Here is a 27,732-nt window from a genome sequence, read left to right as displayed (position 1 = left end):
AGAGCAAGAATCTTACCCTCCCATTTCTTAACTGAGAAGCTACAGAGTTTTATCATGGGGAGAGATTCAGCAAAGTCTGGACATAATTTTGTCACAGTTGGGACAGTGTTACAGTAGATCACAGTAGATTACAGGTAGATCACAGCAATGATGCTTAACATCTTACAACACACAGCACATCTTCCCATAGCAAAGAATTATCAGGATCAAAATGATAATCATGGGGCTGGCACTGGGGCATGGCAGGTAAGGCCACTGCCTGCAGTGCCGGTATCCCATGTGGGCGCTGGTTTGAGTCCCGGCTGCTGTGCTTTGGATCCAGCTCTCTGCTATGACCTGGAAAAGCAGTGGAAGATGGCCCAAGTCCTTGGGCCTCTGCCCCCATGTGGAAGACGCAGAAGAGGGTTCTGTCTCCTGGTTTCAGATTGGCATAGCTTCGGCCATTGAGGCCATCTGGGGAATGAACTGGCAGATTGAGGACCTATAAAGTGTTTCATCAGTTCTTCATGAACTCTCCCAAGTTGATGACACATGAGGTACTTCTATTTAGAGGGAGGAAAATGAGTCTCAGAAAAAACAGATTATTTGGTATTGGTCATGGAGCTTGAAAGTGTTAAAAACTAGTCATAGATACAGGAATCTTGTATATTTTAGACCACTGATATTTTCATACACTCTATCAGACCTTAATTTCTTGACTCAGAAATTTGGCATATGGCTATGATTAAAGTGACTCAAGTGACTGCTAACAGATGGGAAATTATTGAATTTAATGCCTTGATACTAGTGATCTTTGGAGCCATGGGGTGGGGTTGTGTCCAGAAGGGAACTATAGCAGGCATTCTCAAGCATCTGAGGTGCCAGGTATAAGCCTGGAATCCTCCTTGGTCTTTTTTTCACGCTGATTTTGGTGTTTTTATACTAAAATAAAGGCTGAGGCCAAGGGCAGACATTATTTGAAATATTTTTATTTTCTCTTTCATTAAAGTTGCTAATGGGATTAAATGACACCATGGAGCTCATTTCCTATGAGCTGGAACACGTGTGTAAATGGCGGAGGCGAGAAAGAGAAACTGCTTGCATGGGCCTCTCTATGATACAGCAACTTGATGGATATCAGCCAGGAAAGTCATTCAAGCCTCTGGGAGATAGTTCTAGTTCTGTTGAAGAGCCATCTAAGAATGTGAAGAGGGGACCATGGGTTTGAAGGCTTAGTAGTAAATACAATTGATCTAATTTTTCAGTTTAGCAAGTTCTCAGGATAATACTTAATTGTATTACCTATTCTTTTATATGAAAGAATCCTGAAAGATGAAAAGGGATCTCATTGATAAAGCATGCCCACACCTACATATCCGTACCCATGGAAACAAATAAACAGCCCCATGCCCTGCCTGACAGGAAGAGCCTGTTTGCTGTTTGCTGTCAGTTTTTTTTTTTTTTTTCCTTACCTGATAAGAAGAGAGCTGCGGCAGCCATGGCTGGTAAGTGGTAAGACTTCTTTAAAATCAGGCTAAATCTTTAGAAGATATATTTGAGGGAATGATATTGGCTCGTTGAAATTTGATTTATTTTGTTTTGTTTTTTACTGGATTCTATCATTTGTGTGAGCCACATTTAGCTATAGAAAAAAGGAAGGAGCCTTCCCTGATGTATATTCTCTCAGGATCTGTGTTGAAAGTCACCTGGGAAATGAGCTTTAGGGACCCACAAGCTAGATTTGCTGGCATTTCAAAGGGGAAAGTGAATTCCAAGATGATGTATTACTGTTTTCTGATGTTCTTTTGTGAACTGAATGCTCAGATGTCTAAACATGACTGAGGTTCAGAATACACTTAGTAGAACTGCCATGGACTGTTGCCCCTAAGTGAGAGAAATGAAAATTATATGATAATAATTTACTCTGATTTCTGTGGACAAAGTCCCAAAGTAGTAGAACAGATGGGTCTCTGGACCCTGCTTGTAACTCACCAAAGCAGAACATGAAGAATGGTTTGTTTAAGTATAGTCCTGTTTAGACTTACCTTAATTAGAATATTTGGGGTAGATGTTCATGGCCTTATAAGAATACAATAGCTACACCCTTCCTTGGGATAGCTTACCAATGAAGAAGAAATAAAGAAAATAGAGAGCCCCAGTTATTGAGGTGACAGAGTCACATTTCTTAAGTTACTTATCAGTTTCAATATTGTGCTTCCAACAGATAAGAGACTAAAGGAAAAAAGGAAATTATTTGTTGATTCAGTGTCTGAGGACACACTTCACAGCTTGCTGGATGATGTGCTACATGAAAAAGTGCTGAACCAAGAGGAGATTGAAAAGGTGAAAAAGGGAAATATTGCAGTGACAGGCAAGGCCCGTGACTTAATTGACTCAGTGATCCCCAAAGGGTCCCGTGCCTGTCAAGTATTTATTGATCATATCTGCCAGAGGGATTCCACCCTTGCTTACAAGCTGGGGTTTTCTTCAGGTAAGACTCTGAATTTTTAAAAAATAATAATCAACTAATAATTAATTAATTCATTTCACAAATAAAATTGTAGAAATCTGTGGAATATAATGTAATATTCAGACAAATGAATTCATTGTAGAATGAGTAAATCAAGCTAAGTAACATAACCATCACTGCACATACTTCTATTTTCTGGTTAGAATTGTTAAAATCTATTGTCTAAATACTTTCAAGTGTATAATATACCATTATTAATTGTAATCATCTCCTCAGTTTTATTTAATGAGTATATCCACTTGTCCTTACATCTTGCTAGGCAGTATCTGCTTTCTTATTTGTTTGCCACATAACAGATGAGTTAGCACCTCTTTTGCTTGATATCTAATCATCCTCAGGCACCCAGTCACACTGACCTGCTCTTCCATTTCTCATTTGCTTTGTTCATATGTTCCTATACAATTTTACCAGGTCCCTATTTCATGTGTTGACTGTTGTATCTTACCCTTCATTTTTATAGAGCATTTCTGCTTGATGATAGTAATACAGTCATATGGAAATAATTTAGAAGACTATCCTACTTTCTTCTGGAAAAAAAAGAGACAAAGATGTTTACATTGGTTTTGATAGTAGGACCTTGTGGTTCATGGAGTTCTTGAGGACAAGTTAGAAACATTTTCCTTTCCCCACCTTTCTACTCCTTTGCTTTGCACACATTTTTTGATCCACCTCTACATTGATGTGTCCACCTCAAAAATATATGACTCTAAGTTTTTCAGCAATGACAGAATCAATCCATCATCTCTTCTGCATAAGTAAAGTGTAACGTGTCATTTTTATCCTTCCTTGATTATATATAGAAACCTTAAGAACGTTTCTCAAAGTGTCCTTGTACCAAATCCAAAAGCTTTACTTCATGAATGGTACTGAATAGCAATGCAAGGTAAGAGAATCCAAATGATAGTACTTAATAAAATGTCATTCCAGACAGTGAAACACTTTGCACTCCCATTACCTTCTGACTGTCCTAAGGTCAAAGCCTACCATTCTTAACATGGCACATCTCTCCAGTCTCAGCTTCCATCTCACTTTGCAAACCACTTCTTGCTCTAGTCACTTGGGTGGCACTTCTAACAGAATGCAATTATTCATTTTAAGGGCCTTGTACCAGCTTGCCAGACATCCTTCAGCTTAACTTGTTAGATGCAGACTTCATTTAAGAAGCATTTTCACCTAAATTGTTGGAACTTGGTAGATCATTTGTCTATTCATTTTTTCATTCATTTTTCAATGAAAACTTTATAGTCAGTCATTCCTTTTAGGTTTATAAATATTTAACATTAAACAAAATATGGATTTGAGATTCTACTAGGGAATGGATGACAATTAGAAGTAAAAAAAATATAAAAAAATTGCAGAGAATGGTGAGAGTTACTAAGAAAAACCAAGAAAAATATGTGTTGGGATAGGGTAGAAAACAGTAAGTTGAGATCATGCCAACAATTTGAATATCAAAATTCATTGTTTCATGTATATGGGGAGAAAGCACCTAAAAAGAGAGGCCAATACATGCAAAGATCAAATGAAGCAACTGGCATGGATATCTGGGAAATACATAGAAAAATAACAAATGTTGCTAAATGTGGGGAGCAACCCGGACTGGACTAAGTTACTGGAATTAAGACTTATTCTATGCATCTGCTCTCCCACAATATGGCGCTGAGAAGGGAAACAGCTTCTACACAGCTGCCTCCAGTTCAACCAATAAACAGCAGGACCTGCTCCTGATTGGAGGAGAGCAGCGTACTCGGCGTGTGGATAGCAGAGTTGGGATTGGCGGAAGAGGACTATAAAGGAGGAGAGAGACAACATGCACCAGGAACATCTAAGGGGAACATCTAAGAGGAACACCTGAGCAGCTCCCGAGAGAGCCGGCCGGCGGTGTGCCGCTCCCCCGCGGAAGTGGGGAATGTGGCAGGGGGAACCACCCTTCCACGGAGGTGGAAGGGACAGTAGCCAACCCGGGAAGAACCAGCAGCAAACCCGGGGAGGGCCGAGCAGACAAAAGAACAACGCAGGGTCCTGTGTCGTTCCTCCACGAAGACGGGGAGCGACAGCTAAACAAGAATGTGAAGAAGTCAAAGTTCAGATAGGAACTTTTTTCATATAGATGTCATAGAAAGCCCACATGAATATCATCTTAAGCATGATGATGGGTCATTGCCAAATTCTATTCAGTGCCAGTGCCAGTGGAATTGATCAGAAAGCAAAGTTACAGAAACCCTTAACATTCCAAGTGCCTTCTCACAGAAGGAATTGTATGTTTGTCTGAAATATACCCACAATTGTGATCTGAATTTTATTCCTAAGAATATTTAAACTGATTTTTTGAAGCTTTTTGCTTTCAAGGATACTACGCTAAAAACAAAAATGTACGAAATGAGTTTCAGAAGTGAAGAAAGAGGAAGTCTGATTTATCTTTTTTTTTTTAAAGAATTATTTATTTAAAGATAGAGTTACAGAAAGAGAGAGAGACAGAGACAGAGACAGAGACAGAGACAGAGTGAGAGAGCAAATCTTCCATCTGCTGATTCACTACCTACATGGCTATAAAAACCAGGGCTGGGCCAGGCTGAAGCGAGCAGCAAAGAGCTTTATTTCGGTCTCCCATGTGGATACCGAAGCATAAGGACGCGGGTCATCTTTTGCTGCTTTTCCAGGCACGTTAGCAGGGAACTGGATCAGAAGTGGAGCAGCCAGGACAGGAATTGGCTCCTATGTGGGATGCCAGTGTCAAGAGCAGCAGTTTAACCAACAATGCTTCATGCCAGCCCCTAATTTACCTTTATAGACAGCCATTTGGGTCACTGTTTAGACAATGGAATACAGCAGGTTTTAAACAAAAGTAGAGATAAGACTTTGAGGCTACTTTACTGATTCTTATTGGAGATTATGGTTGCTGGGAGTGGGAAGGGTGGGGAGTAATATCTGACCTGAGAATGTATGTTACAGGTAGAATTAATATGATGTGCTGATGGAAAGGATCTGGGGTTCTAATCAAGGAAAGTTTTAGATTTGGGTTCAGGCAAGTCAATGAAGAGTTGCATCCTTCATTAGGAAGCTGAAACATAAGAGAATTGATCAAGCATGCTGAGGACAGCAAGGGTTTGGATGAAATTCAAAAGGACACATATTATGAAAAGATGTTGATTATATGAGTTTGGACATAAGAAGAGCTGACGACATACAGCTGGCACCTATCTCCTTAGCAACATGGGAATAGATGAGATCACTATGTGATAAATGATAAATAGAAGCCTTAAACCTCGCTTCAGGATAATTTCTGGTATCCCAGGAATCAAAGACAACAGTAAATTCTAGATTAGAATAACTCCCCTCGATCTGTAAGCATGATGGCAAATGGGGAAGCATTACTATTTTGTGATTTAATGTGTCCTATCCATGGGTATAAAATAACTAACTCTGACTGCATTGTGTTCTGAATCTGCCTTATATTCATAGCGGTTGGAAAATGATAATAATTTTCAATAATTATATAAAGTTTAATATGTATAGGAATGACTCCAAGTACTCCCATCATATTAAATCCCTGAGTACCCAAAAAATCTAATGAGAGAGGGGCTGTATTTACCCTAGTTTTCATTAGAGGAAGCTGAAAAATAGAGACATCAAGTAATCTAGTCTCCATGTCAGATAGGGTGTAGATTTGGGGGATTCAAGTCTGCTCCCAAAGTCCATCTTTTTATTTATTTATTTTATTTGAGAGAGAGAGAGAGAGAGAGAGAGAGATATCTTCCCTCCACTGTTTCATTCAAATGGCCACAGTTGGACAAAGCCAGAAGCCAGGAGCTTCATCTGGGTCTCCCATGTGGGTGCAGGGGCCCAAGCCATCTTTTGCTGCTTTCCCAGGTACATCAGCAAGGAGCTGGATTTGAAGTGGAGTAGCTGGTACCCAAATGGGATGCTGGCATTGCAGGCAGTGGCTTAACTCATTATGCCACGATGCAGGCCCCCCGATGTCCATCCTTAGGACTATTAAGCTGTAGTAACTCTTGTACAAGAAAACCTGCCTAACCTGTGATGTTAAAATTAGAAGTCTATGAGAGTACTGCTACTTGTGACCTTGTATCATGTACATTGTTAATTCTGATTATTCCTGATTATTATTCTGAATAATTACTCTACTCTAAGTTTATAGTAAGTAAAACCAAAACCAAAACCAAAACCTAAAACTGATAAAAACAAACAAAAAACACTCTTCTGTCAAGTTGCTTTTCATTCTTCAAGGCCCATGTGGAGCTTGCTTACCTATTTCCCAAACTGAAAACCAGAGACTTCTCTGGGAGGAATTACTGTAAACATTGTCCAGCTCAAACTTGCCCTCCTGGTGATTTTCAACATGCTTTCTCCAGTTGATGGACTTCTGTTCTGAACTCGGGCTCCTCAGCATGGTCAGCTCCTCAGCTCTTTACCCACAGCAGACCTGGGGCTGTCCTTCATTCTGTCCTAGATAATCCACAGCTTGCCAGGGAGAGGGAAACAACAAACAAAACCTATCCTCCCTTATTCCATTGATGTAAGCAAAATTAACCTTTTACAGTAACTGAGGAGAAACAAGAGAAGTTGGTGGTGCAATGAGTTGAGCTGAGCTTGTGACATTGACATCCCATATCATGGCCCCAGTCCAAGTCTCAGCTGCTTCTATTCTGATCCCACTGTTAATGCTTCTGGGAAAGCAGCAGATGATGGCTCAAGTGTTTGGGGCCCTACCACCCATGTGGGAGACACAGATAGAATTCAGAGATCCTGCTTTGGCATATACTGGTCCCAGCCACTACAGTCATTTAAAGTTGAACCAGTGAACCAGTGAACAGATGAATGGAAAACTCTCTCTCTCTCTCTCTCTCTCTCTCTCTCTCTCTCTCTCTCTCTCCTTCTGCCCTTACTCTGTTGCTATTCCCTTAAAATAAGTAAATAACTCAAAAGGCTTCCATAGCCTTGGCAACTCATGACTAGAGCCTAGGGTGATTACTGATGCCTAAACAAGAGTGTCAATTTGTTAAATCAACAACAGGAGTCACTGTGCACTTACTCCTCATGTAGGATCTCTGTCCTTAATGTGCTGTACATTGTGATTTAATGCTATAACTAGTACTCAAACAGTATTTTTCACTTTGTGTTTCTATGTGGCTGCAAACTGTTGAAATCTTTACTTAATATATGCTAAACTGATCTTCTGTATATAAAGAGAAATGAAAATGAATCTTGATGTGAATGGAAGGGGGGAGGGAGAGGGAAAGGGGAGGGTTGCGGGTAGGAGGGAAGTTATGGGGGGGAAGCCATTGTAATCCATATTCTGTACTTTGGAAATTTATATTCATTAAATAAAAGTTAAAAAAATAAGTAAATAACAAAAAAAGTAAATTGCCTTTACAGTTTTCCAAAAGGTAACATTTTTTTTAAATGGAGAAATAGAGTACAACAATTGTACTAAAAATTGAAAGAGGTAAGAGGGAGCTATATATTCAAAACATGAGTTTATTCTCAATAGTTCTTAAGGATAGCCTGACAATCCTTATGAATCAGAGATCAGATTTAATGGAGATTCTTACTGAACTCTGAGAATGGAGGCAGATTAACAGAGTCCAATTGGACCTTTTTTCCTTCTAGTATTTACCACCAAATCACATGCATTTATTTCTCCATGTTGAGTAGGTGTCTTAATCTGATGATTGTCTTCACAAAGGAGCTTCCTCTCTTGTCTCACCACAGTTCATTTATGTTAATCTAACGTCACACAAAACTGTAACTCTTACCAGCTAAGATAGATTTTTACAGAGGTTACTTCTGTCCTCCAAGAGAGTGAGTACTCTTCTCTATGTTTACTGGGGTTATTTAGAGCATGGGACCCAACAAGAAAACTAGATATGAGATAACACAACTCTCACTATGCTGTTTTGCAGAAACCCTTGCCAAAACCCATGCTAGAACAGATGTGCCATCTGCAGAACCTCCAGGCACACTCAAGCTTTGTCCTCGTGAAAACTTCTTGAAACTTCGCAGAACAGCAGCTGGAAAGGTGAGATGGTCAATGAATAGGATGGATGATAAAGTGAAGTGGTAAGATTCCATAAACTGGAACTAGCATTGTGACAAAGCAGGTTAAGCTGTCCTTTGGGACACTGGCCTCACATACTGAAGGCAGATTTCAGTCCAAGCTGCTCTGCCTCTGTTGTAGTTCCCTGCTAATGCACCTGAGGAAGCAGTGGAAGATGGCCCAAGTTCTTGGGCCCTTGTCACCCATGTAGGGGACCCAGATAGAGTTCCAGGCTCCTAGCTTTGGTCTAGGCAAGCCCTTGCTATTGCAGCCATTTGGGTAGTGAACCAGAGAAAGTAAAATATCTTTCTCTTTCTCTCTGTTTCTTCTACTCTTTGTTACTCTGATAATCAAAATAAATAAATAAATCTTTAAAGAAAAGATTCCATAGATACAAAATACACAGAGGACCTGAGAATGATATCTTTTTAAGCTATATCTTCAGTCATTATGAAGGTTAAAAATTATGAGTATTTTCATTCTACTAGGATCCTGGCTGGTAGGTAATTTCATTTTATAAAAAGGAAAATTAGAAATGTGATAATGAAATAGTTAATTATGTTCTGATTCATTATATACTGATGCATCTCTCTCTCTCTATGTGTGTATATATATATATGATATTATAAAATAATACTTTCATGGTGGGGGAAGATAAAGACTTGGTCATGATTAATGCAGACAAAAGTCCATGGGAAATATTTTTAGTGTTTATGGAATTTGATATTGGCCTTGAACATTAAGTAAGGTTTGAATAAATGGAAGGGAGAGTAGAGAGGTAGTACTCTAGCCTACCCTACAAGGTCATTTAATAAATAGCCCATATCATTTGTAATTCATCACTGTGATGTTTTGTTCTTTTAGTCATGATCTGTGTAACAGTCTATTTCTCACTTGTTAATTGAGGGGATAACTAACTACGCTGTGTACAGTGAGATGAAATACAATGCATTTCTTCTTGCCATTTGATGCATTTAACTTGTCATCATTCTGTAGATCTATCCAATACGAGAGAAAGGGGACCGCACTCGTATGGCCCTCATCATCTGTAACACAGAGTTTGACCATCTTCCAAGGCGCAATGGATCCACTCATGACATCAAAGGGATGAAAGGTGTGCTTGAGGCCCTAGACTATAGAGTGGATGTGAAAGAGAATCTCACAGCCAAGGTAAGTGCCTTCCCCATGCAGTACATGCCCACACACCTCTAATAAAGAACTGGTTTTGTAATCTTGGGGGCATTCACTTAACTTTTTTGGGACTTAGTTTATTCAACTTTGACATGAAGAAATCTAAAACTGTTATCTATGATTGCCTGTATCTCTTTTGACTGGTATATATAAACACACTTATAGTATATGTTTATCTAGTTATACACACATGCACACATATATATGTATGTAAGTTTAAGCCCAATTTAGTCATTTCTACAACATTTTACCACATTGGTATTACTTTACTTAGGCAATACTCACACATACACACTTTATGACAGCATGTACAGAGAGTTGTAGAAGGGGTTAACCCAGGAGTCACTATAGTTATGGAAGACATAGTTACAGACAAAATTGTGGCAACATAGAAGGGTGTGAGTGCATGAAGTGGTAGAATAAGTTCTCCCTCACCCATAGTTTCATGTCTGCAATGTCTATTATCTGAGGTCAACCTTGGTAGCTCTGGTTAAAAATATTAATGGAAAACTCCAGAAATAAATAATTTGTTTTAAATAGCATAAACCATAGGATATTGGCACATCAATATAACAACTGTATTTTATTATTAGTTATCATTGTTAATCTCTCCCAATACTCAATGCATAAATTAAACTTTATCATAGGTACAATAAGAGAACTTCAAAAAGCTCATGGGAAATTAAACTACAATGTAAATTTATCTTAGTGTAAAAACTTGAAATTCATGTGTACCTTTTTGATAATATGAATTTCATGAACTATTTGATGTCTCCTCATATACATGGCTTTCAAAAATGGTGTACCCAAGAAAGTTTTTATTTTAATTACCTTTTTCAGAATTTTATGATATACCCTTGTGTTTGTTGGAAAAACAGTCTACATATACTATTTGATATTTTAGGGTTTTGAACATCCACTGGGGGTCTTCAAGCATAATCCCCAGAGGTAGTGGAGAATTACTGTAACATGACACTTCTCTTCAAAACTTCAAGCATCGAGTAATTCAAATAATTCAGTTGTAAGTACAGATAAATAGGGAAAGTGAAAGAACAGAGAGGCTAGAAACAAGGCACTTCATGACTACATGTATGAACAATTGATTTTAACAATAGTGTCAAGACTGTTCAATAAAGAAAGGCAATATTTTCCTTTACAACAATTGGTTATGGAGAAACTGGATATTATCTTGCAAAAGAATGGTGTTGAAACTTATCTACTTTTTTCCCTATAGAATATTAATATGTCAAAATGAATAAAATACCTAAACTTAAGAGATAAAACTATAAAACTCATAGGAGAGGGGCTGGCCCTGTTGCTTAGCAGGCTAAAGCTCCAGCCTACAGTGCTGGTGTGCTATATGGGCGCTGGGACAAGTCCTGGCTGCTTCACTTCTGATCCAGCTCTCTGCTATGTCCTGGGAGAGCAGTAGAATATAGCCAAGTCCTTGGGTCCTTGCACCCACGTGGCAGACCTCAAAGAAGCTCCTGGCTCCTGGCTTTGGACTGGTTCAGCTCTGGCCATTGTGGCCATTTGGGAAGTGAACCAGCTGATGGAAGACCTCTTTCTCTCTCTCTCTGTCTACCTTTCTATGTAACTCTGCCTTTCAAATAAATAAAATAAATCTTTAAAATAAAAAAAAAACTCTTGAGAGAAAATATTGAAGGAAAACTATGTGACATTGAAATTGGAAAGAACTTCATAAGCATGTCCCCACATATACAGTAAATAAAATAAAAAAATTGATAATAAATAGGAACTCAAAAAATTAAGAACAGTGGCACCCTAGAGAATATAAATACAAAAGTGAAAACAAAACCTACAGAGTGGGAGAAAATGATTGCATATGTTATATCTGATAAGGAACAAGTATCCAGAATTAATGAAGGATTCCTAAAACTCAAAAAAAAAAAGCAACAATAAAAATCCAAACAACTAAGTTCAAAAATACACAAATAAATTCAACAAACATTTCTTCAAACAAGATAGAAAAATGGCCAAAAACACATGAAAAGTTTCTCAACATCATTACTCATTTGGGAAATGGATATTAAAACTGCACTGAGAGGGGCCGACACCATGGCTCACTAGGTTAATCTTCCGCCTGCGGCGCCTGCATCCCATATGGGCACCGGTTCTAGTCCAGGTTGCTCCTCTTCCAGTCCAGCTCTCTGCTGTGGCCCAGGAGGGCAGTGGAGGATGGCCCAAGTGCTTGGGCCCTGCACCTGCATGGGAGACCGGGAGGAAGCACCTGGCTCCTGGCTTCGGATCAGCGCAGTTCCGGCCTTTAGGGCCACTTGGGAAGCAAACCAATGGAAGGAAGACCTTTCTGTCTGTCTGTCTGTCTGTCTCTCTCTCTCTCTCTCTCTGTCTGTAACTCTGCCTGTCAAATAAATAAATAAAATCTTAAAAAAAAACTTCACTGAGAAACCACTTCACACCTTCTAAAATGGCAATAATAAGAACAAGGAAAAGGAAGGACATGGCGAGGAAGGCAGGAGAGAGAAGACAAACAAGAAGTCTGTGCCGGCTAGATGTGCAGAAATCTAAACCTTTATAAATGGCTGTTAGGAATGTATAGTGATGTGGTAACTATGGCAACTTTGACAAAGTTAGTGGTTTCTTTTTATTGATGTATTTGCTTATTTGAAAGTCAGAAATACATAGTAGGGGAGAGACAGAGAATGATCTTCCATCCACTGGTTCACTCCCCAAATGGTTGCAATGGGTAGGGCTGTGCCAGGCTGAAGTCAGGAGTCAGGAGTTTCATCTGAGACTCCCACATGGGTGCAGAGGTGCAAGCACTTGGGCTTTCCTCCATTGCTTTCCCAGGTACATTAGCAAGGAGCTGGACTGGAAGTGGAGCAGCCTGGACTTGAATTTGGATCCATATAGGATGCCAAAACTGCAGACTTACCCCACTGCGCCACAGCACCAGCCCCAGTCTGGTGGTTTCTTAAAGGGCTACAGTATTAAATGAGCTAACTACACTCCTAAATATATTTATATAAAAAGAATCAAAAGCAGAGACTCAAGCATATATTATTGTGCCAGTGTTCACTGCAGGATTTTCCTAAAAGCTAAATGTGGTAATATCAACTACCTATCAACTCAGTCAGTGTGTAGATAGAATGGATACTGATCCACATGTAAAAATGAATGAAATCTTGATATTTGCTATAACATAGATAGGCTCCCAAACTTTGTCCTTAGTGAAATAATCCAGAAACATCAGGACAAATATTGTATGATTCCACTTTTAAAACATGCTTAGAATAGGAAAATTCATAGATCAAGATAAAATATTTACCAATGAATTAGAAGCTAAAGTTTAATGGCCACACGTTTTTTTTTTGTTGTTGTTGTTGGAGATGATGTAAAAGTTGTAGGTATTGACAGTGATGATAGTTGCCTATCCCCATTTAGATGTTTTTAATCCTACTGAATTATTCATTTACAAATAGTTAAAATGATATATATTATGTACATTAATTTTGCCAACACCAAAAAATGAATGATGAACAAATAAGGAAAATTTGAAGAAGAGTTTTGATATGTCTTCCTGAGTTACTGTGCTACCTACAATATTAACAGCAATAACAAAATAAATGACAAAATTTTCATTTCTGACTACCTACTATAGATTAGCCACTGTGATATGGCAGGCACTTTACACTGATTCTTTCCATTTCTCTAAGCATCACTAGTAAAGGGGCCAGAGTTGTGGCACAGTGGGTAAAACCACTAGCTGTAGCATCAGCATCCCCTATGGGTGCCGGTTCATGTCCCAGCTGCTCCACTCCCAATCCAGTTCCCTGCTAATGGCCTGGGAAAAGCCATGAAAGATGGCCCAGTACCTGGGATCCTGCATCTACAGGGGAGACCTGGAAGAACCTTCTGGCACCTCGCTTTGGACTGGCCCAACCCTGGCTGTTGTGACCACCTAGGCAGTGAAAAAGAGGATGGAAGATCTCTGTGTGTCTCTCACTCTCTCTGTACCTCTGACCTCCAAATAAATAAATCTTTTTTAAAAAGGCATCATTGATTTTTTTTTTTTATTTTTTGACAGGCAGAGTGGACAGTGAGAGAGAGAGAGAGACAGAGAGAAAGGTCTTCCTTTGCCGTTGGTTCACCCTCCAATGGCTACCGCGGCCGCACCACACTGATCCGATGGCAGGAGCCAGGTACTTATCCTGGTCTCCCATGAGGTGCAGGGCCCAAGGACTTGGGCCATCCTCCACTGCACTCCCTGGCAACAACAGAGAGCTTGTCTGGAAGAGGGGCAACCCGGACAGAATCCGGTGCCCCGACTGGGACTAGAACCTGGTGTGCCGGCGCTGCAAGGTGGAGGATTAGCCTAGTGAGCTGCGGCGCTGGCCAAGGCATCATTGATTTAAAGAGCAGATATGATGATGTGATGTTTAAAAATTTGTTTCCTTTCAGGCCACAGAGAAAGTATTAAGAACATTTGCTTCCTGGCCAGAGCACCGAAACTCAGACAGCACATTCTTGGTGTTCATGTCCCACGGCGTCTTAGATGGTTTCTGCGGAGTTGAACATCAGGATGAAAAACCAGATGTGTTGCCTTATGACACTGTATTCCAGATTTTTAATAACTGCAACTGTTCTCATTTGAAGGACAAACCCAAAGTCATCATCATCCAGGCCTGCAGAGGTGGTGAGTTCTGATGTGTCCAGAGATCAGAATGATGTGTATCCTGTAGGATAAGGCTTGCACTGTATGTTTTATATCTAGTATTATGTGCACCAAGCCTCACTTTAGTGTAATTATACCAGACTGAAGACAGCTTTTAGGAGTAAAAGAAACTGGCATAAAACTTAAATGTAAAAAAATGCCATTCACTAGTGAACCTTAGCAAGTGGCAATGATGTTAATCTTATTTCTAAATTATCTTTGCATTGAATTATTAAAATGCTAACCTGAAAAGATTGTAGTTTCTGGGTGTGTGTCATACAGCAGCAGGTGAAACTGCAACTTGGGAAGCCTGTATTTCACATCAGAGTGCTTGTTCAAGTTATGGCTACTTTGCTTCTGATCCTGTCTCCTGTTAATGCATGCAAGGAGTCATCAGATGATGGATCATTTGCCTGTGCTCCCACCACTCAAGAGGGAGACCTGGATGGAATTCCAGGCTTCTGGCTTCAGCTTGGCCTAGCCCTGGTGATTGCAGGGATTTGTGGAGTGAAACGACAGATGGGCGATCTCTCTCTATTTCTCTCTCTCTCTCTGCCTACCTTTCATATAGATGAAAATAAATGAGTAAACATTTAAGAAGGTCTTTAATTTCAGCATTTATTAGTCAAAATTTCATGATCTCTGATTAGAAAAGTATATCGCATGGTAGTGAATAAATTAAATTTAAATATAATGCAAAGAAATTAAAATAAATCAGGCCCAAAAGACTACATACATGAAGGCCAGTGTGGTATAGTGGGTTAAGCCACTGCCTAAAAACACCATCACCCACTAAGGGTGCCAGTTTAAGTTCTGGCTGCTCCTCTTCTTATCTAGCTCCCTGCTAATGTGCCTGGGAATACAGCAGACAATGGCCCATGTGCTTGGGCCCCTGCACCCATGTGGGAGACACAGAGTTCCTGGCTCCTGGCTCCTGGCTTTGGCTTAGTTCAGTCCCAGCTCTTGTGGCCATTTGAGGAGTGAAGAGTAGATGGGAGACCTCTCTCTCTCCTTCTTTCTTTCTCTGTAACTCTGCCTTTCAAATAGATTAAAATAATTTTTTTAAAATTCTATATGCATAATTCCATTTATATGGCATTTGGAAAATGACAAAGTGTAGAGACAAAGATTAAATTATGTCAGAGGCTGAGGACAAATCATTCTTTATCTTGATTGGAGTGGTAGTTACATGATTGCATATATTTGTCAAAATGGATTAAATTATGTATCTAAAGAAGGTAAATTTTACTAAATGTAAATTATACCCTAATACAGCAAAACCAAATTATTGTGACACTGCTTTTTTCCTATAGATTTTTAATGCAAAATTTAATGTAATTATCAATCAAAGAATGGCTTAGAAGGAAGAAGTAGCTGTGAGAAAGGAAAGGAAATGAAGAGTGGTTTAAAAATTTTTGGGTCCATTCTTGAATAGAGTAAATCTTTCTTTCCTTGGCTTTGTATTGTTGCTTTTCTATCATTAAACCAGAAACTGCTCCCTTCACTAAGGAACTGTCAAAAGTAGTCTTTAGCAATATTACTCCCTGATTAATAAAAATCTTTCAGGTCCAGAAGGTGGCTGCAGTTGACATTTTGATGGATGTGAGTGGTAATAAGGTTGTGTTAGCCTATACTGTATGTATGTGCACTGTGTGTATGCATGCAAAATTAACTGGAAAAACTCCATAAAGAGTATCTTATTTGTTTAAATGTTAAGGGATTACTAAAATGAGAGTATCAGTGAATAAGTTAACAATGAAATTTTCTCTGTAGCAAACAGTGGAGAGGCGTGGGTCAGTGACTCTCAAGCAGGCTCAGTAAAAAGCCCTTCACAGTCTCCATTGAACCTGACTCATGACGGTGTCAACAAGACCCATGTGGAGAAGGACTTTGTTGCCTTTTACTCTTCAACACCACGTATGTGTCTTTCATTGGTGGGTAAGGGTTTGTGGAGATGAATCCTGCCTACATGCTTTGGCCCATAGTTGCAGGCAAGGACACAGACTAAAAGTCTTGTAAGGGACTTTTACAGTTCCATTCAAGTTTCTGGAACCTTCTTTTAGAGCTCCATTGTGGTGATCCAGCAATCTCCTGTGTCTACATTCATAATATTCATATTCATAGTAAGTGATGGGTCAGTAGGTACTGACTATTACTATTCTACAACACACTTTTTTTTTTTTTTTAGTGTTGAGGAAAATTTTTAAAGAGAAAGAAAATGTGATCTCCTCTTCAAAAACTGTGTTTTCTTATTTGGAAAACAAGAAACCTAGGTGTGTAACTTCATTAAAAATTCGCCAAGTAATGGGTAGTGCCTGGTAAAGTAAAATTGAAACCTAGGTGCATTAAATAGTTTTAAAGGACCAATTTCATATAACTTCACATATAAGGTGATATAATTTTTAAAAGGAGATAGATAGTAGAGAAATGAGAATTCCCAGCATGGTGAAAAGCCTGAGAAAAACAAACAAAAATATTTAAACTGTTTAAGCAAAAATGTTCTTACTTAATATACACTACTGTTTAGTTACTTTTATCTGTAAATTTACACATTTATACTTATCTATACAGATGAGTACATTTTTATACATTAATTATTACCAGACTGCCAGGTAAAGGCAAAGGAGTTGAGGCTTGCAAAAAAAATAAATAAGTTGCATGGATGAATGCTGGCAGCATTTGCTAGATATGAATCCAAGTTAGTTTGATTCTGTAGTCTCAGTAAAACAATAAAAACAATCACAGTCTCTATGATTTTTTTTGGAAGCAAGAAGGTTTTAGTTCAAGATGTATAATATTTTTTATTCACAGATAATGTTTCCTGGAGAAGTCCAAAGGGTTCTTTCTTCATCACAAAACTGATAGACTATGTCTAAACTTATGCTTGGGATTGTCACCTGACAGAAATATTTATGAAGGTAAGATCACATTATCTGTTCCATAAATTTGTTTAATCATACACTCTAAAACAAATGTCTGTGATAACCAACCTATGTATTTTATAAAACTGATAGGAGACCTTATACACCTTGGCATACCTGGCTTTTTAATTGTTTCCAAAGTACTAAGCTCAAATAGTCAAAGAAAGTTAATACATGCTTATCCTCTGCATCAAAATATTAAAAATTTTAGTAAGGGAAACAAAGATAGAGGAGGAAAATACATTCTATGAAGATCATTTGTGATGTAGGCTAATGTTTACCTGCTAAAATAATGGGAAAACCTCAGTATAAAACTTTTTGATAATTTTTACACAATTCCAGCATAAACAATAATTGATATGACTCACAGCATGTGAATAACAGTAAATGCATCTTTCCCAACTAAAAAAAATAATGAAATGGAGTGGGGAAGAGTAAGGACTCTTGGGGTACTATTAATGTTTTGTTCTTAATTTGGGTATAGCGGCCGGCGCCGCGGCTCACTAGGCTAATCCTCCGCCTTGCAGCGCCGGTACACCGGGTTCTAGTCCCGGTCAGGGCACCGGATTCTGTCCCGGTTGCCCCTCTTCCAGGCCAGCTCTCTGCTGTGGCCAGGGAGTGCAGTGGAGGATGGCCCAAGTGCTTGGGCCCTGCACCCCATGGGAGACCAGGAGAAGCACCTGGCTCCTGCCATCGGATCAGCGCAGTGCGCCGGCCGCAGCGCACCAGCCGCGGCGGCCATTGGAGGGTGAACCAACAGCAAAGGAAGACCTTTCTCTCTGTCTCTCTCTCTCTCTCACTGTCCACTCTGCCTGTCAAAATAAAACAAATAAAAAATAAATAAATAATTTGGGTATAGCTTATAAGTGTTATCAAAAGACAAAAAACTTATACATCTGTACACTTCTGTGTATTTCCTGTTATGTAAATTGAATTTCAATAAATGCTTTCAAAATTAAATAAAAAATAATAATTAGAACTTCCTGTTTCAGATCATGAATTAGAAATAGACACAACTTTTGCTTTCAAAGATTATAGTCTAGTAATAATAATAGTAAAGGCACAGGAATCAAAGATATGTCCTTTTTAATTTCTAGAGAAAAGTATAACAAGTTTCTTTGAAGGGAAAAGATGGCAGTTCTGCAAGATGTGATTATCTATACAGTGGAAGCTTGATGGAACCAGGCAATTTTTGTTTATTTCTGCCTGGTTTAAAAAAAGTATCTATTGACATATAGGATAAAATCTAATGTTCACAAATCCTGAAATAAAAATTTATAGGTAAAATATGGGTATCAAATTCTTCTGCTTCTAGTCAACAAGATTTCACAGAGGGTGGATTTACACCTCTGTTTAAAACAAACACACAAACAAAAAATAAATAAAATACTTGAAGTTAGGGACAACAAGCAAGGAAGAACTCTGATCCCTGAGAGATGGTATGTAAATAATGTCAAGCGATTATGTTAGAAGAATTTCCAGGGATGCAGAAGCAAGACAGGAGCTGGCAGACTCAAGGGTAGAGGGACATAGCTGAGACTCCAGGGAGAAGAAAGTGGCAAGAGTTCACATCTGTCTTACCAAAGAGGAGGCAACTTTAGGAATTTCTAGGAAATCTTCACCAAGTATTTGCTGCATGTAAGAAAACTACCTGAGTCACAGGAAAGAAGTGCCCTGAGATTACAGCAAACAATATCATGGCATTCATGTAGAGCTGGAAGTGTTCCTAACCCCACCAGAAATAGTACAGGAAACATCTCAAAATTTGCCTGCAGAACACTCACAGAATCTGGGCAAAGTTAAATGGAAGAAGAGCTCCTGGCTAAACCATCTCTGATGTTTCCTAACAAACCACAAAGTGATCAAACTGTTCCCAATAGCAAAATGCACACAATTGAAAAGCATAGACTTTTATGTATATACATATATATATATACACACACACACACATATATATAAAATACCTATATATAAATTTATATACACATATATGTATATATATATACAAAACACCTAAATTATTATATATACATACACACATACACACACAGACAACAACATACCTTGAAACATTTGTGGGAAACTGGAATTAAAAAATAAATTTATTTTGCTGAAAAAATGTGAGATCCATTCATATTTTGAATATTATTAATACAGAAAACAGATTTCATGTACTTCAGATACAATTTCAATAAGATACCTATACGTCCCTCCCTCTCTCGGTCCCCTCCTTCCTTCCTTTTATTTCCTTTTTGAATTTTCCATGAACCTTCTGACAATTCCTTGCATATGTATATGTGTTGTGTGTGCATGAATACAGAAATGTTCAGCATTTAAAATATAAAAATATAGAAAATATTAAGCATGCACAAAACAGGAAAATAAAAGCCATTTTAGCAGAATAACTACTGAATAAAAACTGATCCATAACAAACACAGATGGTAGGATATCATAAAAGGACAACAAGCAGTTATTGTAATTGTTTTCCTCAATTCAGATAGTTAAGAAGAGTCATGGAAAATCTAAAATACCTAAATTAAATCATCATGTATGAAAACTGTAATGTATTAGATGAAAACTACATTGAGTGGGCTGGCTTAATAACAGTTTAGATATTAAAGAAGAGAAAGCAGTAAACTTGAAGAAACTGCAAAATGAAGCAGAGAACAAAAAAAAAATAAAAGAAAAAAAGAACAAATTATCAGTTAGTGGTGGACAAATATAAGAGGCCTAAGACATAGATAAATGGTGTTTTGAAATGGAGGAACAAGATAATATTTGAAGAATGGTCAATATATTCTGAAATGTAATAAAAGTTACAAACTCACAGATTCCAGGAGGGCAACAAACATAAAGCATGGAAATAATGGAAAAATAATCCAGCAAGGTTCATCTTTCTTATCCTAATTTCTTTAAGCCATTAATAAGACAAAAAATTTAAAAAGTAAAAAGAAATGAGGCATGTACAGAAAATGAGGTTATATACAGAAAAGCAATGGAAAAAATATCAGAAGATTATCAGTAACAATGTATTTTTGAGAGCAGTATTATCAATAAGCCCTAAAATTCTAAGTCCAGAAAAATAGAAAAATGTGTTACAAAAACAAGAATGAAATTAAAAAAAAAATTTCCAGCCATGCAAAAACTGAAATATTCCATTACTAGTAGTTTTTCACTCTGAGAAATGTTAAAGGGAGTCAATCAGGCAGAAAGAGAAGTATAACAAATGAAAATACAGATCCCCAGAAAAAGGAGTTAAAGTACTGGCAATATAACTACATGGATGAATGGACACTCACACACACACACACCCACACACACTCATGTGTGCACATGGGGACTTCAAAAAGTTTATGGAAAATGTGAATACAAGATAAGTTTGTTCAGTGTGATGGAAACTGGGACATGTACAAAGGACCTGTGACCTCCTGCAATGACCTATATCCTGTCTAATGTGGAAGATGCGAACTGGCTGACCACTTCATGTCTTTCATGTTGGTTTAGATTCCATGGACTTACCAAAAAAAAAAAAAATCACCATTTTCAATAACTTTTTCAACACAGGAGACAGTTGGGCTATGGGATGCCTTTTGCCTAAAAGATTTTTTTAAAGAAAATATTTGGCCGGCGCCATGGCTCACTTGGCTAATCCTCCGCCTGCGGCGCTGGCACCCCAGGTTCTAGTCATGGTTGGGGGGCTGGATTCTGTCCCGGTTGCTCCTCTTCCAGTCCAGCTCTCTGATGTGGCCCGGCAGGGCAGTGGAGGATGGCTCAAGTGCTTGGGCCCTGCACCTGCACGGGAGACCAGGAGGAAGCACCTGGCTCCTGGCTTCAGATCGGCGCAACATGCCGGCCACAGCGCACCGGCTGTAGCGGCCATTTGGGGGGTGAACCAATGAAAGGAAGACATTTCTCTCTGTCTTTCTCTCTCTCACTAACTCTGCCTGTCAAAAAAAAAAAAAAAAGATTTATCAATTTTATTTGAAAAGCAAAATGTCAGGGAGAGATGAGAGAAAGAGATTTTCCTTTGCTGGTTCACTTCCCAAAAGCCTCTAACAGGGGAAGCTGGGCAAAGCCAAAGCCAAGAGCCAGCAACTTCATGGAGGTCTCAGGTGTAGGTGGCAAGAATCCAAATATATGGAAGAATGAGGAAAACAATGCATTTTGGTTGGTTTGAAGATGGGGCCATATAAGAAGGAATAGAAAGTGGCTTCAGAAGAGAGGACAGGAGGCAAGGACCTCTTGAATAAGCTCAGAAACAGATACTGCCTTCAAATCTCCATCAGGGAAAATCCCATGATTTCAGTCTTTGGAGAACATAAACCCAAGAATGCAGGAGCTAGCATTGTGGCATAGCTGGTAATGCTGCCACTAGAAACTCTAGTATTTCATATGGGTACCAGCCCATGTCCTGGCTGCTCCACTTCTGATCCATCTCCCTGCTAATGGCCTGGGAAAAGTAGCAGATGATGGCTAAGTGCTTCTGCTCTTTCCAGTCATGTGGTAAATCTGATGAAGCTCCTGGCTGTTGGCTTTGGCCTGGCTTGGCCCTGCTTTTGTTTTGGCCATTTGGGGAGTAAACCAGTGGATGGAAGATTTTCTTTCTATCCCCCTCTTCCCCTCCTCTCCCCTCTTTCTTTCTCTCCCTCTCCCCCCTCCCTCTCTACATCCCTCTCTCTCCATCTGTAACTGACTTTCAAATGAAATAAATATTACCAAAAAAAAAAAAGCTTGGACTGCAGTCCATTCCACCTGGATTTCTAACCTACATAATTTGAGACATTAAATTAGTAAGCTAAGTTTGTGGTAATTTGTTTTAGCAACAATAGAAAATGAAATCTGTGTCTAAAAAAAATTATGCAATGTTGCATTTTTTGTTTGAGACTCACCAATAGTCTAGACATTTGTAAAAGATTGGCAGATTGTAGATGCATGGTTTTACTTGTAGGGTCTATATTTGGTTCTATTGGTCTATGAATCTGTTTTATGCCAATATTATGCTGCTTTAATTACTGTCATTTTGTAATAAATTTTAAAGTTCAGTAAGTTTTTGTAAGTCTTTTGAGTAACAAAATATGTTAGCAGACTTACAAAGTTGTTAAATAAGTCCTCAAGTTAACTTCTTAAATATCTGCATGTTTTTAATCCTTTACATTTAAGAGTACAATTTAAAACTAATGAAGTATGCAATATTGGCATACAGAAAAAGGCAGTCTTTATGCAATAACTAGAGGTAACACGTCATATTCTTTAAATATATGTTGGAAATTGACATTAATCATAACATACATGCAAACATACACACAAAGGTACTTCAAAATGTTCATGAAACATGAAATTAATATGTATTTATTTTGGTGCAAACATATTTTGAAATGCATGCATAGTTTTTTTTCACAATATGCATTTTCTGCAAACTTCTTGAAGACCCATGATATATTTTTGTTTGCTTGAATCAATTATTCCTCAATGGAATTCTTTTTAGAGAAATGTAATGATTGCTTAAAGTTAATTGGGTAAGTACACTGTATACTATGACTGCAATAACAAAGTGTAAGAGAAGGAATGATCTAAACAATGGACATTTATTTTCTCACAGCTCTGGAGGCTAGAAGTTCAAAATGAAGGTGTGGGAAAATTCGGTTTCTTTTGAGGTCTCTCCCCTTTGCTTGCAGATATCTTCTGTCTCCTTGTATCCTCACCTAGTGTTTTCTCTATGGTATGCATCTCTGATATCTCCCTGCCTAGCTAAACTTACTGTTCTTATAAGGACACTAGTTATGTTAGTTTAAGGCCTTATTTTAACTTAATGACCTCTATAAAACCCTTTTTTAAATTCAATTACATTCAGAGGTAATAGAGGTTATGATTTCAACATCAATTTGGAGAGAACACAGCTAAGCCCATAACCCTGAGGTCTTAGATTCTGTGGAGATATATTTGAAGCTGAAATTTAGGTTCTGACTTAGATATTAAGTTACTGATGTCAGTGAGAAGTTGTCAGCATAATTAAGAATTTGGTTCCTTCTTAGAACTGTTAAAACTCTTCTCTTACATCTTGCATTTCAATCCCAGTCATCATCATGTTCATTCATAATGCAGTGGGTTCTCTAATTCTATGCAATGAGTGAGACTGAAGACTTTCTTTTTACTTTTAGGTTCAACAATCATTTGAAAACCCAAATGTCAAAGTCCAAATGCCTTCAATTGACAGACAAACTTTGACCAGGCACTTTTACCTTTTCCCAGGAAATTAAAATTAGTAAGTATCTATACATGATGTGAACAAATTAGACAATGAATTAGGGTAGAAGAAAGAGTGGTGATATGCTGTGCATTAGTGGACTACACAATATTTTATGTTTACTGTTTTGTCTTGTCATTATTCTAAAAAGTGCCACCTTGTTTTTGACTATGGACTAGTAACTGATAATAGTTCTATATTTCTGGAATAATTAAGTCAAAATCTAGTCAAAAAATTTTGAAACAACTATTTTCAGATATTAGACAGTGGAAATAGTGGGGCTGCTTTCACTGAGAAAAGGGAAGTGAATAACACCTGTACCAAATACATACTGATGTCAGGAGAACATCTCTGGTATACAATTCAGGAAGGGTAATAGTGGCAAAATGTGAGTTTCCTTGAATTGAGAAAATAGAAATGAGAATTACAGATATTTAGGAAACTTGAATGTCAACAACTGAATTGGAGAGGTGAGGGAAACATACAGAGAAAGAACTCCAGATAGCTACAAAGTGTACTGTTAAGTCTTTGAACATCAATCTGCACGTTTGTAGGATGAACAGGAATCCTTGAAAAGAACCCCTGATTGGGAACTATTAAGCTGAACAGTCCACAAAGTTCACACAGCATTGGCAGATGGTTGAATTCTAACCAGGTCAAGTGAACAAGCCTTCAGAATAATTACTAGGGATCCCAGACAGGTCCTGCCCTAGAAGGTGAGCAAAAATATTCCTGTTATAAAGACTACTCTAGAACTTCACTAACCACACTTAAAAAATAGAATAATAAATGATTAACAAATAAAGTTTAGTATATGCCCAAACAAGTGTCTCATCAAAAACTTTAAATATGCAACATCTGTCTTACAACCTACTAAAAAATGGCTACACATTCATTGTCAAATAACTATCTGAAAATCCCCTAAATGCTATTAAACATATAGGCCAAGATATGATTAAATTACTAGACAATGACTTAAAATGTATATTAAATTTAGTCTAAATGATATTAAGAAAACCATGACAGGGGCAGGGACCGTGGCTTACTTGGTTAATCCTCCACCTGCAGTACCAGAATCCCATAAGGGCGCTGGGTTCTAGTCCCAGTTGCTCCTCTTCCAGTCCAGCTCTCTACTGTGGCCCAGGAAGGCAGTGGAGGATGGCCCAAGTGCTTGGGCACCTGCACTCACAAGGGAGACCAGGAGGAAGCGCCTGGCTCCTGGCTTCGGATCGGTGCAGTGCCAGCCGTGGTGGCCATCTGGGGAGTGAACCAATGGAAGGAAGACCTTTCTCTCTGTCTCTTCTCACTGTGTATTACTCTACCTGTCAAATAAAGACAGAGATAGATAGAGATAGAGATAGAGATAGAGAGAGAGAGAGAGAGAGAGAGAAATTGAAATATGGTAGAAACAGGATCCAAACCAAATTTCCAGAGCTGAAAAAGATAGTTTCTTAAGGAAAAACTCACTGGATCTTGTTAGCTGCAAATTACAGACTCAAAGAGAAAAGTAGAATTGTTGTTTTAGAAACAGAAACTATCCAGAATAAAAATAGAGGAACAGAACAAAATAGACACAGAACCTCAGTATGTTGTTGGACGTAACAAATGATTTAGCAAATATACATGTAATTGGATCTCCAGAAGGAGAGGAGAAATTGGCATATAAAATATACAAAAAATAATGGCAACACTTTTTCATAATTGATATACCACAAATCCACAAAATCAAGAAAATCAATGGCCAGCGGCTCGGCTCACTTGGCTAATCTTCCACCTGCGGCACCGGCACCCCAGGTTCTAGTCCCGGTTGGGGTGCCGGATTCTATCCCAGTTGCTTCTCTTCCAGTCCAGCTCTCTGCTGTGGCCCAGGAAGGCAGTGGAGGATGGCCCAAGTGCTTGGGCCCTGCACCCGCATGGGAGACCAGGAGGAAGCACCTGGCTCCTGGCTTCGGATCGGCGCAACATGCCGGCCACAGCGCACCGGCTGTAGAGGCCATTTGGGGGGTGAACCAACAGAAGGAAGACCTTTCTCTCTGTCTCTGTCTACCTCTGCCTGTCAAAAAAAAAAAAAAAAAAAAGAAAGAAAGAAAAGAAAATCAATGAATTCCAAGCATGATGAATCCACAGAAAGAAGGATAAATTTCTAAAAATCAGCAACAGAAACAATTGTTTTTAAAACCACAGAGGATGGGGCTAGCATGTGGCACGGTGGGTAAAGCTGCCGCCTGCAGCACTGATATCCCATATGGGTTCTGGTTCAAGTTCCGGTTGCTCCTCTTCCTATCTAGCTCTCTACTTTTGCCTGGGAAAGCAGTAGAAGATAGTTCAATTCCTTGGGCCTCTGTACCCATGTGGGAGACCCAAGAAGATGCTCCTGGCTCCTGGCTTAGGACCTGCTCAGGTTCAGCTGTTGCTGTCATTTGGGGAGTGAACCAGTCGATGGAAGACTTTCTTTATCTCTCTCTCCCTCTCTCTCTCTCTGTCTCTGCCTCTCTGTAACTCTTTCAAATAAAATAAATCTTAAAAAATTAAAACTACAGAAGATTGATACACTGTGTATAGTTGAAAAAGTTTGAAAAATGCCAAACTCCTTGTCAGATATAAAACTCACAATGTGGACATCTATAACAAAAACATATTGAGGGGCTGGCGCTGTGGTGCAGTGGGTTAACACCCTGGCCTGAAGCGCCAGCATCCTATATGGGCACCAGTTCTAATCCAGGTTGCTCCTCTTCCTCCAGCTCTCTGCTATGCCCTTGGAAAGCAGTAGAAAATGACTCAAGTTGTTGGGCCCCTGCACCAGCGTGGGGGACCTGGAAGAAGCTCCTGGCTCCTGGCTTCGGATTGGCGCAGCTCTGGCCATTGCAGCCATCTGGGGAGTGAACCAGCGGATAGAAGACCTTTCTCTCTCTCTCTCTCTCTCTCTGTCTCTCCTCACTCTGTGTAACTATGACTTTCAAATAAATAAATCTTTAGAAAAACATATTGAAACAATAATTTTAAAGTGCTGAAAGAAAAACAAAACATCAAAATAGAATGCTATTTCCAGCAAAAAAAAAAAAGTCATTTAAAAGTGAAAGGGAAATAAAATTACAAAATGAAACAAAAAAGGAAAATATTTACCAAATGACATTAAATCAGAAATCCAAGTTTATTTTATTTGTTTTCATTTTCATTTTTAAGGAAGAGAGAGGGAAGAAGATCTTCCAACCACTGGTTCATTCTCAAATGCCAGCCAACAGCATAACCAGGCTGAATCCAAGAAGTTAGAATTCAATCTGAATTTCCCAGGTCTGTGTCAGGATATAGTGTGTCTCAAGATTCACATTAGCAAGAAGCAGATTGGAAGAGTAGTAGCCTGGACTTGAACCAAGCACTTCAATATAGGAATTGGGCAACCCACGCAATACCAAACATCTGCCCCAAGAACTCAATTATTTAAAAAATAAATAAACAAATAATTAAATAAGTACAGTAAACTACAAAAGGATAAATAAAGAAAATTTTTAGGTGCAAGAAAAATTTCACCAGAAGGATATTTAGATCAACAGAATTATGACATACTCATTTAAGGCTTTTCTTTTTCTCTCATTAAAATTTTTTTTAAAAGGGGGCTAGCTCTGTGGCATAGTGGGTAAAGCTGCTGCCTGCAGTGCTGGCATCTCATATGGGCATCGGTTCGAATACATTTCCGATCCAGCTCCCTACTGATATGCCTTGGAAAGCAGTAGAAGATGGCTCAAATGCTTGGGCCCCTGGATCCATTCTGTAGGCCCGGAAGAAGCTCCTGGCTCCTGTCTTTGGATTGGCCCATCTCCAGCTGTTGTGGTCATTTGGGGAATGAACCAGTGGATGGAAGATTGCTCTCTCTCTCTCTCTCTGTCTCTGCCTCTCTGTAACTCTGCCTTTCAAATAAATAAATAAATCTTTAAAAATTTCTTTAAAAGATAATTGTTTAATATAAAAATATATAAATGTACTGCTGATGTATAACAGATTAAGTAATACAATGTATGACAACACAAAGGCTGGCATATGAAACAGAAGTATATTTTAACCTACTTACATTATGTTTTATATTATATGTAAAGTAAATAATATTTGAAAAATAG

General features: G+C 38.6%; 1 protein-coding gene across 1 annotated transcript; it reads left to right on the top strand.

Moving 5' to 3' along the window:
- The first annotated feature begins 1,423 nt into the window (after positions 1 to 1,423).
- Positions 1,424 to 27,732, top strand: LOC100358658 (caspase-1). The gene is made up of 9 exons (XM_051820182.3): positions 1,424 to 1,484; positions 2,204 to 2,470; positions 8,434 to 8,549; positions 9,564 to 9,737; positions 14,202 to 14,436; positions 16,228 to 16,371; positions 17,266 to 17,372; positions 23,535 to 23,638; positions 27,231 to 27,732. The coding sequence occupies exons 1-7, from the start codon at positions 1,478 to 1,480 to the stop codon at positions 17,328 to 17,330; spliced, it is 1,008 nt and encodes a 335-aa protein (XP_051676142.2). The 5' UTR covers positions 1,424 to 1,477; the 3' UTR covers positions 17,331 to 17,372; positions 23,535 to 23,638; positions 27,231 to 27,732.

Source organism: Oryctolagus cuniculus, chromosome 1, assembly GCF_051225735.1.
Source record: "Oryctolagus cuniculus isolate XC-2025 breed Fujian yellow rabbit chromosome 1, ASM5122573v1, whole genome shotgun sequence".
NCBI classification, from domain to species: Eukaryota; Metazoa; Chordata; class Mammalia; order Lagomorpha; family Leporidae; genus Oryctolagus; species Oryctolagus cuniculus.
The sequence above is the reverse complement of the archived record's forward strand: the minus strand, read 5'-3'. Positions and strand labels throughout refer to the sequence as shown.